This window comes from Astatotilapia calliptera, unplaced genomic scaffold (assembly GCF_900246225.1).
Source record: "Astatotilapia calliptera unplaced genomic scaffold, fAstCal1.2 U_scaffold_8, whole genome shotgun sequence".
NCBI lineage: Eukaryota > Metazoa > Chordata > Actinopteri > Cichliformes > Cichlidae > Astatotilapia > Astatotilapia calliptera.
The window spans coordinates 84747-101594 of NW_020535822.1; the positions used below are offsets into that span (position 1 = coordinate 84747).

The 16848-nt window shown below is 45.3% G+C and overlaps 1 protein-coding gene across 2 annotated transcripts; it reads left to right on the top strand.

Moving 5' to 3' along the window:
- Positions 1–539: 539 nt before the first annotated feature.
- LOC113018412 (sodium/potassium-transporting ATPase subunit beta-2-like) lies at positions 540–11210 on the top strand. 2 transcript variants are annotated; one of them, XM_026161479.1, is made up of 9 exons: positions 540–891; positions 9614–9742; positions 9841–9945; positions 10042–10121; positions 10205–10330; positions 10513–10572; positions 10655–10681; positions 10838–10933; positions 11032–11210. In XM_026161479.1, the coding sequence occupies exons 1-9, from the start codon at positions 786–788 to the stop codon at positions 11194–11196; spliced, it is 894 nt and encodes a 297-aa protein (XP_026017264.1). In that variant the 5' UTR covers positions 540–785; the 3' UTR covers positions 11197–11210. The 2 variants fall into 2 exon arrangements, with proteins under 2 accessions (XP_026017264.1, XP_026017263.1); XM_026161478.1 differs by lacking the exon at positions 10655–10681 and having other exon boundaries at positions 587–891.
- Positions 11211–16848: the final 5638 nt, after the last annotated feature.

Here is a 16848-nt window from a genome sequence, read left to right on the forward strand (position 1 = left end):
GATCACACTGTACGAACTGTTACTCAGATACTTTAAAGAAATAAGACAACATTTTAAAAACACTTTTTGTCAGAGACTTAATCATTTTTGACTGTAAGCTGAACACTGAATACAGTCTACGGCAAACATCTACAAACTGAGTAAAGCCAGTGTCGCAGTGTAACTACATTAAATACATCACACTTCAGTAAAGTCGTAGTGTTTAGAAGATAAACTACAATTTCAGTTTGGATGAATCTGGGTTTGTTATTGCTGATGACATCAGCTGCTCTGTGATTTACAAGTACAAACAAATATGTAGTCAGCATCATCATAACTAACACATGTATGTATGAACCTGTAGTATTTGTACACAGTGTATGTAGTGTGTCAGTATAATTATATACTAACCTGTGGTACTTGTACTGTTACTGTCATTTCCTCGGGGATTACTAAATATTCTGATTACAGTTCTCGGGTGTTTCTAATAAACTGGCCGTGCGTGATGACGTCTTCTCAGTCGATCAGCTGCTGGTTATGGTACACGTGAGTGACGTCACGGTCACGTTCCCCCTCACGGTCTGGTCTATGATGTCACGGTCTGTCAATCCCGCAGAGGGCGGGGTCTCCTTGCGCCGCGATTGGCGAGCCGGGCGGTGACGTCAGCGGGCGCTGAAGGGGAGGGGTTTATCCCGGAGAGCGAGTGTCCGCGCGCTCCGTCAGCCGCATCCTCGTCATCAGGGACTTGGAGAACCTCCATCATCACCTCGTCTTTCATCACCTCCATCACCTCCGCCAGCTCCATCATGTCCGGCTCTAAGGAGGACGACCGGAAGGGCTCGAGTGAGTGGCGGGATTTCTTCTGGAACCCGAGGACGCACGAGCTGCTGGGCCGGACCGCCGCCAGCTGGGGTCAGTACCGTGGTATCCGTGCGCGTCTCCGCGAATCGGTTTGTGTGTTCACGGTATCTGTGAACGCGCACAGCTGATTATTGATTACTGATCGATCACACGGATCGATCGTGCTAACGGTCCGTTTATCAGCCACACGCTGATCATTGATTGAGCAGAGGGCAGCCGGTTAATCGATAACTAAAGCTGTGGTTTCCAAACTGTGGGGCGGGACCCTCGGGGCAGACAGGATGTTTTAGCTCTGAACTGATGTATTGATTATAATCAATGAGTATTGGAGCTTTGTTAGCAGAGGGCTTACCTGTGAACACCTGCTGAGGACGGCACTAACACACCTGAGCTCCTGATGTCAGCAGGGTGCTCCCACCTGTCCAGGTGTACCTGCCTGTCACAGGTGGGTTGCTACAGTCGTCCTGTTGTCTGCTCCTGGGCTCACTCACAGCAGAGATCACACACAGAGAGCTTTATTTTCTGACATTGTTTAAGATGAGACCGTTCATATGTTTATAGCACCACAGAACTCTGCACCTCGCCTCCTTTGTCTCTCCACACGTGGGGAGGAGGTGCTGTGAATCTCATTGTACATGCTTACACTGCCTGAGCGTCTGCTTACCTGGATGCATCCAGGTGATCGTCCCAGGCTGGTTCTGATTGGATGAAAGCTCTGTTGGTCTGCACCTCGGCTTAAATCTGGTTTGTCTCAGACTGAGTCAGCTGCACCTGAAGAGGTGTGTTTGAGGTCAGGAACAGCTGTTTCCAGCTGTTTCCAGGTGTGTCTGTGAGCTCAGAGCTCCATCCTCAGGTGATCTGTTCCACGGTCCAATCAGCTCGCTGTGTCACAGGTGGACTCAGAGATCAATACAGTCACAGACTTCAGTTACTGATAGTCGATGTGATCAAACATCAGGAGGAACGTCTGTCTGATTCTGTTACAGTGAAGGCTGATAACTGATCACAGCTGATCAATAACCCTGATCAGCTCTGATCGCTCTCATGACGACCAATACTGAAGCAGTGATGTTGGCAGCCTCTCTCTCTCTGAGTGAGAGTGATGCTTGCTCGCCCTCTGACAGCCATGTCCTGTATGAAGGTCATTCTTTAATGTGTGTGTGTGTTCAGAGTACCATCCAATCAAACTCGTCTGCTTAATCCAGATTAAGACACACTCACTCTCTCACACACACACGGGCAGATATGTTAGTGTGCTCCTGAGGACTCTTAAAGGGACAGTACAACATGTCACTGACTCAGATGGAGGTTGTAGTCACTCTACTGGTCACATGACCATAGGGGGTGGAGACAAAACATCCAGAATCAGGCAGTTAGACCACAGTGAGGTCGCGTTTTTTCAGGAGGGAGCTCAGGAGACGTTCTTGTTAAAATGATCTTCAGCTGGTCCTTGAGGGGGTACCAGTGTTATAGAAGGTTCTAGATTATTCTGAAGGGGAACAAGCTGTGTTTGGACAGAGCTGATGGAGTTCCTGTGGAAGGTCTGTAGGAAGGACGGAGGGGTGGTAGAGCTCTGGGTGGAACCAGTCACCTCAGCTTTATTCACACAGTGAATCAGTGTTCACAGCAGTGACAGTGTTTCTCTGAGCTCCTGTCAGAGGTCAGAGGTCACAGTGAAGAAACACGTCTGCAAGACGTGCACACAGCTCTGCTGTCACTTCAACATAAATGAAGACAGAAAACTAAACAGCAGTGACGTTTGCAGGGTTACTGAAGTTGGGCTAGCCGGTAGATAAAACTTCCCTTCATGTCGAAAATGTTAGACATGAAGGGAAGTTTAGAAATCGGCCTGTAATGTGAAAGAGCGTTGGGGTCAGAGTGGCTTTTCTTCATAACTGGTTGCACAACTGCGTGTTTGAAGACAAGGAAGAGTTCATCAAAAGTAAGATACAGGGTCCAATAGTAATCAGAGCTTCCTTAATAATGCGGGAAGGAAGAATGTCATGCAGCGTACTGCAGCTTCTCAAACGATCAATAATTTCTTTTAAAGTCGAAAAGGATACGGGCTCAAACTGTTGAAAAGCCATAGAGCATTCAGACTGCCGGCAGATATGGCGCCCTTAGTGCTGAGATCTTATCTATAAAGTAATTTCAGAACCTTTCACAGAGAGCTGGGGAGCATCCCTCTGAGCAGCAGAGCAGGGATTAGAAGATTTTAAATATTAGTAATAATTTCTGACAGAAATTAAGCTTTTGCAGTTTGGACAGTCTTCTGATATTTTGATCGGCAGTTATGCAGGATGTCCAGGGACACCTGGAGTTTGTCTTTTTTACATCTCCTCTCAGCTCGGCGACATTCCCGCCAGAGAGCGCGAGTGGATTCATTCAGCCATGGTTGGTAATTGGCCTTCAGCGTTAAGTCCTTAATGGAGCCACAATGTCTGAAATCGAGGAGCATGTTGAAATAAAGGAGTTAGCAAGTTCATCAACCGATATAGCTGTATTACAGTAGATATCATAAAAAGTAGAGTTAGTAACGGCCGCGGAGAAGCTGGTGATCCGTACATCTGTACATCCGTACATCCGTACATCCGTAATGCACACGTCCAGACTGGATGACAATACCAGATCAAGCGTGTGGCCTTTAACTGGCACTAGAAGGCATGAGCACATCACCCCTGTCCTCGCTAACTTACACTGGCTTCCCGTCAAATATCGCATTGGTTTCAGAATCCTTCTGCTCACTTGTAAAATTCTAACTAACGTGGCCCCAAGCTACCTAACTGACCTCCTTGATCTGTACAACCCAAGGCGAGCACTGAGATCCTCCAGCCAACTGCTCCTAATGCAACCAAGGTCTCGTTTAACAACCAGAGGTGACCGTGCTTTTGCCATTGCTGCTCCTGGACTCTGGAATAATCTCCCAGTCGAAATCCATACATCGGAATCAATTCAATCCTTCAAATCACGCTTAAAACCACACTTGTTTAAATTAGCTTTGAATTTCATTCGGTCTGCACTACACCAACTAAATGCAATTTTAAGTATCATTGTACTATTTGTTTCTTGTTCTGGCCGCATTGCGGTTTTATTGTGAAGCACTTTGATGTACACTAGTCGTTTAAATGTGCTGTAGAAATACATTTTGACTTGACTATATAATGATGTGCTTTTGATCGCTAGCGACACAGCTATGTTAGCATAACACAGTGAAGCTGGAGGATGAACGCTAACCTTTTTCCACTCAATAACAGTTAGAATGAGGGCTCTCGATGGTTAGAGACAAATGCAATCGCATGGCAGGATGCTGTAAACGGACCAAACTTCAGTCAGGAGAACAACTGAGATAATCCATCCACAATACGAGGTTGGTCATTAATATACTGCAACAACACGGGAATAGAGCAGCTGCCAGAGAATTCAACATTAATGAATCAATGGTACAGAAGTGGAGGAAGCGCAGTTTTTGGCTTTCCTCATGTTCCGAAACGTGAACATAATTTGCAGATGATATTGCTTGCAGCCGCTGCAATGCTTTCAATCAAAACAGGTGCAGCTAGATGACACCATCAACATGCTATATCGTGGTAGAGCGGTATAGTCAAAATCTACTGTTGGAAAGTTGAAAGGCTGTCCCAACTTTTCTGTTTTGGAGGCAGTGAACGCAGCGTACAGTCGAGTTTTAATAGCTCTGCACTGGCTGCAGTGGTTTCTTTCAGAGTCACGTTTATCGGTGTGTGTGCAAACACATACAAGGAATTTGGTTCCGGTCGATGGTGTCTCTGAAGCACCACAGTGTAAAACACAACAACATGTAAACGGCACCAACAAAATAATAATTCTATACACATAAAAAACAGGATTACGGAAATGAATACCACAGAGTGTATAATGTACAATTATATCTAGCAATGTGAAGCAGTGTGACAGGTCAACTGTTTAGGAGGGAGACACCATACCAGACTATGATGGACAGACTCAATGACTGCAGTGTATTTACAAGCTTCCCTCTTCCGCTTTTTCATGGGTGGCACCTTGTACTTTTCACTCTCCTTTTTCCCCCTACCTCACGCTCACACACACATAATTCTGTCATAAACGGTAGTAACCAGACCAAAAAGCAGCATTTCTGTGCTTTTTTTTCCTGAGCTGTGATACACTTTGAATTCTAGCCAATCATTTTACGTTTCGAGGATAGTAGGCGGGTCCAGGTACGTACGTTCTTTTAGAGCAGAGCTACAGGTCAAAGTCTGGCTGTACTTCACAGCAAAAGATGCAAACTCAGCAGCAACAAGTGCTTTAAGCTGATACTGTGATACTGTCAAAGGAGGTAACACCTCAAATCTGATGAAACACCTGGTGACACATAGCGTTTTTTTTAAAAGCCGAGAAATGCACCGTATTTGATAGCTTGCTGCGAGACCTCACACTGAGCACATCTACTGCGGGTGTGGTGCCTGTTATCAGCCTGTTACCGGACCCGGAGCAACATCCCCCAAGAACCCGAAGAGGAGAGTCCTGGCCCCTAGCCCTGCCAGTGTAGCAGAAATGATGAGGATGATGATGCAGCAGCAGCCGTTCTTCTCTGCGTGAGTAGTTTAATGTTGTTCTCGTGTAATTTACGTTGAGTAGGCTAACCACGTTATTACATTAATGCATGTAAGGTGAACAAGCAAACACCATCATAGCTACATGCGGCTGTCTTCTTGTTTGATGGCAGATGCTCCCTTCACCCTGGCCAAAAAGGCTAAAATGACCAAAGAAAAAGAGGGAAACAGCTAAACATGAGAGGTTTTTGGACAAAGTTTGTGTTTTTTCCATTGTTTAAGCACCGGTTTGAGCACGGTTTGAGCACGGTTTGAGCACCGGCACCGTTTCAAAAGTACCGGTTTGGTACTGGTATCGGATAAAACCTAAACGATACCCATCCCTAGCCATGAGGCTACATTCTTTAGCGCTATGCCTGTAAAACTCTGCTCATATTGCATCCATATTAAATCATTTTTTGAATAATTTTAAAAATGTTTCTTCACGTCAATATGTGAGCCGCAAGTGGGGATGACATGGACTGCAGGTGACCTGCAGGCCACAAGTTTGAGACCCCTGGCCTAAGGAAAGCATGTATAATGTAAACAGAATTGGTCCTAGCACTGAACCCTGTGGAACACCATAGTTGACCTTGTGTCTACAAGTCACTAGGGCTGGGCGATATGACCCAAAATTCATATCTCGATATTTTTTAGCTGGATGGCGATATAAGATATATATCTCGATATTTTTTTTAAAGCCATAAGTTAAGAACAAAAAGAGAGTTCTTAGTCGCACTGTGTCCCAGATGTCACACGGGCACTTTTATTTACATACAGCGTAGATGTACATGAAGAAATTACTCAAAAATAAATTATCAGCATTTATTAAATAATCATGAACCATAAATAAAAGAAAATGTTGTTTTTGTGCATAACAAAAAGCTCACAATTGTGCAGTCAAAATGTAAACTAATAGACGCTGAGCATAATAACAAAGACAGATTTCACAGCTGCACCACATCTCTGAACAGGTGCCATTTGTGGTCCTTATACACACACAGTACGTATCACTCCGCGAGGCTCCTCCCCGGTAGCCGTAATCCTCCGACAATCCATCAAGCGGTGCAGCTCCGTAGCTTAGCAAAGTCATATTAGAACATTTTTGACAGATTGCTGAGCGCTGTGTTCCACATAAAATCGGTTCGCGGTCAGTAAGAACAACCAGAATTCATACATAAGGCGCACTGTCGATTTTTGAGAAAATGAAAGGATTTTAGGCCGTGCAGCCCCTCCGGGCTGCATGTCGTTAGCGCGGTTAGCTCGCTAACACGTTGACGCCGTCCAGCCCCACGCACGGGGCGATCCGCGGTAACTCGCTAACGGAGATTTTCCGCTTTCATCTTGTCATTGCCTGCAGGTGAAGCTATGGGGGAGGCGGAGTTGTGTTCAGTGAAGGAGAGGCGAGGCCGAGTAACGTTGCGTAGAGACAAAAGTGGACGAAAGAGAGGCAAACCTGCGGCTCCACAAGTATAATTATAACGTAACATAGACTATATCGATATAAACGATATTGTCACATCTTATATCTCGTATGAAAATATATCGATATTTTTAAAAAACTCGATATATCGCCCAGCCCTACAAGTCACCAATTTATCCAGACAAATATAACACGGACAGCACTGCCTTAAATCTAACAAGGTAGTACAGAGCTCTTAATGAAACATTAGAAAGCTTATCAGACCAAAATAACTGCACAACCTGGCTCAAAGGATGTGGCAAGGAAGAGAGAGACCACACAAAGGCTTAATATGCTATAAGATATTTTAATGGAACAAAGTAAAGAAACCTAAAAACAGATTAAGTGGTGCGACATCCATGGCTGAATGCACCATGTCAGGATAAGTTCTCGATCACCCAGGGAAGCATAAGGAGCGAAGAAGGAGACCTGGATGTTCAGTCAGAGTTTCTTTATAACACACTGGGGACTGGCCTACTAAGGTGTGCTGCATCTGAAACTGGGTCAGCTCCACCAACTAGACACCTGAAAGAGACAGGCGACAGGAAAGCAAGGCTAGCCCACTGGCTGTCGCAGTGAACAGGTAAAACCTCTGTTGGAGTCGCATTCAGGTAGCTGTACAGGGCGTTGACGATGACAACAGTGGGTAGATTATATCCTTAAACTCAGCTCTGCACTTTCAGAAAGACATTTACTGTGATGAAATCAGTGATGGGGGACATACAGGACAGTGAGGACCTGTTTGTTCTCCACCAGTTCTCTGCCACTATATCAGAGCTCTAGACTAACTTTTTGCCAGGGTTGCACCAGTGCGCCGAAATTTTTCAACCGCATCGCTTAACACCGCAGTTTTACATTTGCACTTTTTGGGGGGGGGGGGGAATTGAAGTCCATACAGACAATATTGATTTGTAAATTATTAACTAACAAACTTGTGCTTAAAGTGCTTTGTCAATATTGTAGAAAATGTTAAACTTAATCATCACATCGCCTTCTCTGACGACCTGTTTGCTGCTGTCTGCTGCTGAAAGGCAGTGGGGAGAGGGGACACTTGGGCAGTGCATTTATCGCAGCATATAATGTGTTTCCTGGATACTCTGCTGCTTTTTCAGCATTCAAAGACTGATGGCACCGTGTCAGAGCTGGCTATGAATTTCAGACGGATCAGGCCTTAACAAAAAAGTTATCAATCCTTCTTTTCATCTTTTCTTATTACCCACAGCTACATCCACTCCTCTCAGGCCTAGGCTGCTCACTAGGGCTGGGTATCATCACTGATTTCTATCATCCATTCGATTCCGGTTTTCAAAGTCCCGGTTTGATTCAACTTAGCCTCAGACAGTGAGAAATATTATAATTCTGATCATTTATCAGTACTGATACATGTGATGTGATACATCACAGCAGATGCCTTTGAGTGAAAGTAACTGAGAATAAAACACAGAAAAACATGAAGGAGATTTTCCTGGTCTGGCTTTTTATAGCAGATAACCTTAAAAATATTCTACAATGTTCTGCAATTTTGCACAATTTTAAGAAGTTTACATTTCTTCAGTATTGAACAGCAGAAATTAGGCTTTCTTGGCCGAGGTCATTTAAGTGAAAAAAGAAGAAGACAGCAGCCACAGCGCTGTGAACAACGGTAGACTGGTGGGTAATAAGCGAATGAATGATGCTGAAAACAGATTTGAGACGGGAAACTGTTCCTGAAGTACAGAGAGAGAGAGAGCTGTGCATGAAGTGTGATTTTTATCATGGTGGAAGCAAAACAGCAAAAGTCAGAGGAAATTCATGAGGACATTGATCAAATGTGAAGCGCAGTTTGCTGCTTCTTTTGCTGCTGGCTCGGTGGATTTTGGTTGGAGAGACAAAACCTCTGCAGCTCAGAATCAGCACAAAAAGACGTAATCACAGCGCGGACCGGACGCATCAGAACCGCTAAGCTCCGACAGCGTGTCCGTCTACGGGCCGTCGGGTGAGAAAGCCGAGAAAGACAAAGCTGATTCTGATGCGTCCACTCTGTGTTCACGTCTTTGTGTGGAATCCATTAATGAATCGATATCGCTTTATTCAAGCTACTCACCTCCCACTTCCACCTGCACTTTCAACTGGACCACGGCCAATCAAAGAGGTCCCGCCCCTTACTATCTCTGATTGGTCTAGTCCACGATAGGGGCATAATGTGTGTCTGATGTTGACCACACGGAGAGTTGCAGAGATTCTTTTTTTGTTACCCGAACAGTTGGTCGCACAGGTGCAACCAAACGTTTATTTTAGTCGCACCACTGAAAAATTTGGTCGCATTTGCGACTAAATTGGTCGCACTCTAGAGGCCTGCACTGTAGCATCAGGGTCACCTGCAAGTGTTCCCAGGTGTGGATGAGGACGTTTCGTCTGATGAGGAAATGAAGTGAGCGTGTGATTCTCTCACCTCTGTCTTCTCTTAGTGGTTGGATGATGGCGGCGAGCTTTAGTCTGCCATAGATATTGTCATGTGACCATCAGAGCCCCTCTGAGGTCAGCTGGAATCAGACGATGGATGAAGAGGAACAGAGGCTGAGCAGATTACAGTACCTCCCCCTCCCCCTCACACCGATGACCTACTTCAGTATGAATCGAGGGGTGGGGGAGGGGCTAAGCACAAGAGGATTATAAAGATGACATTAGAGGAGGGAACGGGGGAGGGGCATGCTGTGCTCTGAGTAACCATCACCTCCCTCCACAGGGCTGATCCTGCTCTTCTACCTGATCTTCTACCTGTGTCTGGCGGGCATGTTCGCCTTCACCATGTATATCCTGCTGCTCACACTCGACGACTACAAGCCCACCTGGCAGGACCGGCTGGCCACTCCAGGTGAGGACACACCCACAACAGAGAGGGGCGCGGTTTATCAACAGAGGCTCATGAGGCTCAGCTGTGATTGATTAGCGCTGACCTGCTTCCTGTTTCAGGGATGATGATTCGCCCAAAGGGAAACCAGCTGGAGATCACCTTCTCCACCTCAGACACCGAGAGCTGGGACGGCTTCATCCACAATCTCAACTCCTTCCTGTCCCGTAAGAGCCCCGCCTCTTTAACCACTTATCAATATAACTGAAAGGTTACCTGCCCGATTACCTGTCACACCTGTGTCTGCACCTGTGTGTCTGCAGCGTACAACGACAGCTATCAGGTTCAGACCAACGATGAATGCACACCTGACGAGTACTTCATCCAAGAGGACAGCGGAGAGGTACGCCTGTCTGACCTACACCTGTCTGTTTGACCCACACCTGTCTGCCTCACCTACACCTGTCTGACCTGCTCTCTCTGCAGGTGAGGAACAATCCCAAACGTTCCTGTCAGTTCAATCGGACGATGTTGGAGGAGTGTTCGGGGGTTTTGGATCGTTTCTATGGTTACGACAAAGGACAGCCCTGCATCCTCATCAAACTGAACCGGGTATGACCTCTGACCCCCATGTTAAGCCCAGTTACACTCTAGTGTTACTGCAATGAAAATGATTTTGCCAGAGGAGGAAGTGCTTCCTGTCTGTAGGTTTCAGAAAGCGGCCAATCAAAAGAGACTTTTAACCTCAAACCCTCCAATGACATTCTCACGAGCTGTTCTTCTACCTGCTGCAGGTGATCGGGATGTTACCGGGGAAGGAAAGACAGTCTCCTTATGTCACCTGTGCAGCAAAGGTCTGTAAACCTGTCTGTCTGTAAACCTGTCTGTCTGTCTGTGAACCTGTCTTCATCTCACCTGTGTCGTCTCCATCCTCAGAGGTACAGAGTGGGTGAAAATGAGTGGGTAAGACCAGCAGACCAGGAAGTAGATCATGATAGAGTCCCTTAGTGCCTCCATCACAGAATCACAGCAGAGTTACGTGTTAGTAACCTCCAGTTACAGGTTATTGAAGCGTATTGACGACCAATCAGAAGTATTGATCAGTGTGTTTGTGTGCAGAGGGAGGACAGCGACAAGATCGGACCTCTGGCTTATTATCCTCCTAATGGGACCTTCAACCTCATGTACTACCCGTACTACGGCAAGAAGGCCCAGGTACTCGCTCAGTATTCACTCAGTGCACACTCATGTACATGTTCAGTACACTCAGAGTACTGTATTAATACTGACATGCGATGTGTTTACTGTCTCAGGTGAACTACACTCAGCCTCTAGTGGCCGTGAAGTTCCTGAACGCCTCTCTGAACACAGACATCAACGTGGAGTGTAAAGTGACCTCCAACACGCTCGCCGCCGGCAGTGACAGGGACAAGTTCGCCGGACGCGTCTCCTTCAAACTCCGAATCAACGACAAATAGACACACACACTGACACAGACACACACGCACACACAAACACACACAAACACGTGAAAGCTGCACTCATCCAGATGTTTCCACTTCCTGTCACAGCCTCACACTGACCAGCTGTATTTTATATTTCCATGTTGTGTTCACTGACCATGATGACGATGCGTTCACTGACCAGGGTCATGATGCGTTTACTGACCATAATCATGATGCATTCAGTGACCATGATGATGACGATGCGTTCACTGACCAGGGTCATGATGCATTCACTGACCAGGGTCATGATGCGTTTACTGACCATAATCATGATGCATTCACTGACCATGATGACGATGCGTTCACTGACCAGGGTCATGATGCATTCACTGACCATGATGACGATGCGTTCACTGACCAGGGTCATGATGCATTCACTGACCAGGGTCATGATGCGTTTACTGACCATAATCATGATGCATTCACTGACCAGGGTCATGATGCGTTTACTGACCATAATCATGATGCATTCACTGACCATGATGACGATGCGTTCACTGACCAGGGTCATGATGCATTCACTGACCAGGGTCATGATGCGTTTACTGACCATAATCATGATGCATTCACTGACCATGATCGCGATGCGTTCACTGACTGTTTAAAGTGTCTGTTTCTCAGTGGATTCCCTGGTAGTTGTAAACACACAGTTTCTTTCTCTGATAGGACCCCTCGGTGCAGCTTTAACTCAGACATACCCACCCTCAAACCGACCAATCCGCACGCACACATAGTCTGATGTCACTGCCACTGGAGGCCGGTGACAGGCCAGTGTTCACCTCCATGGTGGATCAGTCTGCATGAATCAAAGAGAGAATTATTGATCCCTTAATGTACACTTTATTGATTGTTTATTTATTTGTTTGTTTACGACGTGTTTGTTTACACTGACATTCTTTAACTAAAGTCAGAGATGAGACATGTGAACACAGAAACACTCTGACATCGACCAATCACAGTAATTAATGACCTCATAGTCAGGTGACTGATCAATCAGCCAGTCTGGAGTCAGTTCTCAATTCTCTGATAATGAACCACATCTTCTACATCATTCCCAGTCCAGAAACCACAAACCAGTTCACTAACTGGTTTGTCTTATCGGCCATGATAAATGTCTCCTCGTTTGTTGCCACGGAAACAGCTGAACTCACAGCCAATCGGAAGCTAGCTTTAGTTTCCATTCCCGCAGCTTTAGTGTGATGATGTCACCTCGTTTCTTCTTTTCCTTTTTGTGTGGCTGCAGCTGATTGGCTCCTTAGTTAGAAAATCAATTAGTGCTCACCTGGGTGAGTTAGGTTAGTTAGTTAACGAGGTAGGAAGTCGTTAATGTTTGCTTTTGTTTGTTATTTATTTGTTTGTATGTGTGTTTCTGTTTCCACCATGGGGCTGAGCATGACAACACACACACACACACACACAGTCAGTGTCCTCAGCTCCGTCGGGGAAACACCCCCACTTACCTGTACTCCTGTCCACCAATTGTCTTCCTTTAAAGAAAGGGCCTGGCCAATCAGAGGTTCCCGCTGTATGATGTCATCTACTGCTACCTGCTTGTAACTGGTTGATTTCTCCTGCCTGAAAATGTCCTTGTGTTCAAACAGCGAATAAAAAAAAGCAAGAAATTAAACAACAAAAAACTACTTATGTGTATTTCATTGGGGGGGGCGGGGGGTCTCCTGGATGCAGTGAACACATCACTGCATCACCTGTGCAGTGATGTGTTCCTGAGGATGTTGTCATGGAGACGAGCATCTTCCCGGAGGATGGGTGAGTTTTCTGTCAGTGCTGAGACTGTTTCATGTGTTTTACATAAGAGCCTCAGTTATATAAGAGCACGAGTTATAGACAGAGGTGAGCCGTGAGCCCTCTGCTGGTCACAGCCATGCATTACAACCAGACGGCCCATAATAACTACATGTCACTGTGACCAACACTGCCACCTGCTGACAACCCTGCAGTACTGCGTCTTCACAAACAACAAACACTTTGATATAATGTTTTTAAGACAGTAGTGTATCCATGGTTACCATGACTGTGTGGCCCAAAACCTGAAGTTGACAGGGTAACCACACATCCTGTAGTCAAACAGGTTACATGAACAGCTACTTGTAGTGGGTTATTAAAGGTGAGCCACAATTTGTTCACAGAGTCAGATCACAAAACAAGTTTGGCAGTCGAGCGATGATGCAAAGATACTCAGTAAACAAAACTATTTTAACAATCTCCATGGAGACGGGGACAGTGACGACTAGGGGAGGGAAGGTCCATTTCCACGACATCAGGACAGCTACAGTATCTGAAGCTTGGATCAAACACAGAATAACTCATGGAGCCATTATCAACGAAACAACCTGGTCATTTGCGAACAGTTTATTAAGTTCAACTTCACAAATCCAATAATTTTGACTGCCTTCTTTTCTGTTCGAATTTCTAAAACTACACGTACCATCTGTCTAGCTCTTGAATAAACCTTAAATACCTGCAGGACTCTGTTAAGGTCTAGCTCCATGCTGGGATGTTTCCTGGAGTCTGTGGAGGTGGTTGGTGAGAGGAGGATGTTAGTAAAGCTGACATCCATCATGAACAACCCACATCACCCACTGCATGAGTCTGTGAGTGGGCTGAGCAGCTCCTTTAGTCAGAGACTGAAACACCCTCGCTGCAGGAAGGAGCGCTTTCCCAGATCATTCATCCCAACAGCAGTTAGACTCTATAACTCCTCAATCACGATGTCATAAGTCACTCGACACTGAACATCCACGGTCACCACTTCATGCATAATGGACCTTCATGTGTACGGACATGTGCAGGTATACATGTCTGTATATGTATACATATGTATGTGTGTACATGTCTATACATAGGAATAGTAGTGGTACAATAGTTATGTTAAGCTATATAGTTTATGTCCTGCATATTTCCAACCATATCCATAATCACATACTGTGTATGTATCTTATCTTATATCAATCACTCAAACTGTACCTGTAATACAAATAAAAGTACAGGTAGTGGAACTCCTGGTTGCTATTACAAAAGTAATATAGAGAGAAACATGTTGATTCTGCATTTGGGACTGAACATTAATCATGCTTCTGGTATTAAAGGTATTAATATTAATGGGATTAATGGGATTACATAGCTTTAACTCAAATGACAGATGACTGTTTAAGAAGTACAGGTGGTTGGAGTGGTACTGATGGATGTAACTGATGACAATTTATTGTTAAAAACCATTTTAGAATCTGATGGTTTAATCAGTTTGCATGGTTATGGACGAGGAGTTATGGATGACTTTTGTTCCCTGTGTCTCCTTTGTTAGATCACAGGTGTTGAACTCCAGGCCTCCAGGGCTGGTGTCCTGCAGGTTTTAGACGTGTCCTTGATCCATCAACATGTCTTGAAGTTCTCCAAAGGCCTGGTAATGAACTAATCATTTGATTCAGGTGTGTAGAGAGCGTGAGATCTAAAACCTGCAGGACACCGGGCCTCCAGGCCCTGAGTTAGATTATGTTCAGCTGTGTTCCCTCCTATGCTTTGGTCCCTCGTTTGCCCTCCTGTGTATTTATTTCTTCGCCTCCCTCGTTGTTGTTTTTCCCTGTATGTTTAGTTTACATTCCTGTATGCAGTATCTCCAGCACTCGGGCAGTAAGGCTGTTTTTGAGTTCAAGTCCTGTCTGCGAGTCTGCATAGGGTCCAATCTTGCCTGCTTCACAGCCACTTCATGACAATATCAATGGCCTTTTTACCTGGATAAATAAAGGATTAATAACCTAACACTGAGGAAGGGTTAATATAGTCTTAGATTCTCAGGTGCAATCAGTAGTTAAATGGATATTACACATATTTTGAATGTGTCTCACCCTCATAAAACATTTGGTTCCAATTACACTGTGAATCTAGTTTTAAAGGTTTCTATTGAACGTGTGTTTGTTGGTCCACGAGACCAGGCTGTAATCTTTCACAGTAAATTATCCTGGACAGAACATGTTATTATGATTACTACTAGAACGTACAATGATGTTGATGTGCGAAGGTTTTGACCCAAATGATATTTTAAGGTAAAGATCCAAAGAAAACAGACTAAAAACACAGGAAGAAACCTGCAGCAGAACCAGGCTCATGGAGGGGCGGGGCCATAGTGAGCAGATGGTGGTTCCCACTTTGTGACTGTTGGTGTCACACCACATGTAACACTGGGGCTCTCACTTGGTGTTGGCTCTCTCTGCGTTAGAGTGTCCCTTCCTGTTCCTGTTACAACACACAGTGGTGTTTTTGTGTAGCTTGCCTGCATTGCAATTTAATTAAAAACTTATAGAGAACTTCTTATTTCATATCCTCACGTGCTTCATCCAACGCAAACCTGCTGTTTACTCACTTGATCTTACTTTATCTTTATCGTTAATTATATTTAGCTTAGCTTAGCTTTTAGCTGACATGTAGGATATTTGTAGCTCTGGGGGCCAGGATCACTGAACCGGAGACTCGGTGTTGCAGGCCTAAAAACCTGATAGCCAGGCCTGTGTAGCCCGTGCAGCCGAAGGTAACATAGGCCCTGTTAGCTGTCCCCCAACAGACTGTCCCGAACATCCGGCGAAACAGGGCAGCTGGTGACAGTGAGGAGCAAACATAGTCTTAAACAGAAGCCCCTGGTACACCACCAATTATTAGCAAGTCCAGCATAGTACTGAGTCGTGCTCTGGACATGAAGACAGCAGCAGCAGCTTTTTTTTTTAACTTGGGCTGAGCTGAGCTGATCTTATCAGCAGTTTCTCTTCTGCCTTCAATAGATCTTAGCTACAGAAGAAGACACAAACTGTACAGACCACAACTTCATCTTTTTGGGGTATTTTTGTTTTTTTGCAGATGTGTGAAACAGCCTGAGAGCATCAGTCTGTCAGAGATGAAGTGTTTGATCCACTAAAAGATTAGTAACTTTGGAGCTCCATCTGCTGGAATGAAAGTGTTAACCACTGCTGGATGAGTGTGTGTGGATGGCTGTCAGAGTCAGGCTGCCCTCTTTGAGCTTCATGGAGCTGACTGCGAGGGACAGCTGGGACACTTTAGGAAGGACCTCTGTGAGCCGGACACACAGCTGATGTGACAACAGGAAGTGATGAAACTGGAGCCCGAGGCATCTCTCTGCTGCTAAGACCGCACGCCTTCAGTTGACATCCAGACGCCATGAAGACGGCTCCTCTGCTCCTCCTCCTCGGTGAGTCCTTCATTCATTTATTGGATCAGAGTGTGAGACGAAACACAGCTGACCTCTGAGTAGGTCCTGTTGGAGGGTTTCTGTGGTCACTTTGTGTTACAGCACAGCTGACAGTAAACAGTCCTTCATGTGCTCTGACTCCATGGATGGAAACAGATTCTGTGATATGTGAAGATCATGTGAGTCATTGGCTGATGTCTGTGTGTGTTTCACACACTTCAAACAGAGGTGATCCAGTAATGCTGCACTAATGAATTAGACTAACTATTCCCTTTAGCTAAAGTTATTAAGTTAGCTAAAGAGTTGGGATGCTGTGTAAGACATAAATAAAGCTAAAACACAAAGGTTTGGACACCGTTTTGCATGTTTCCCTACTGTAGGGGTCTCTGCAAGCATACAGAGGGGCACTC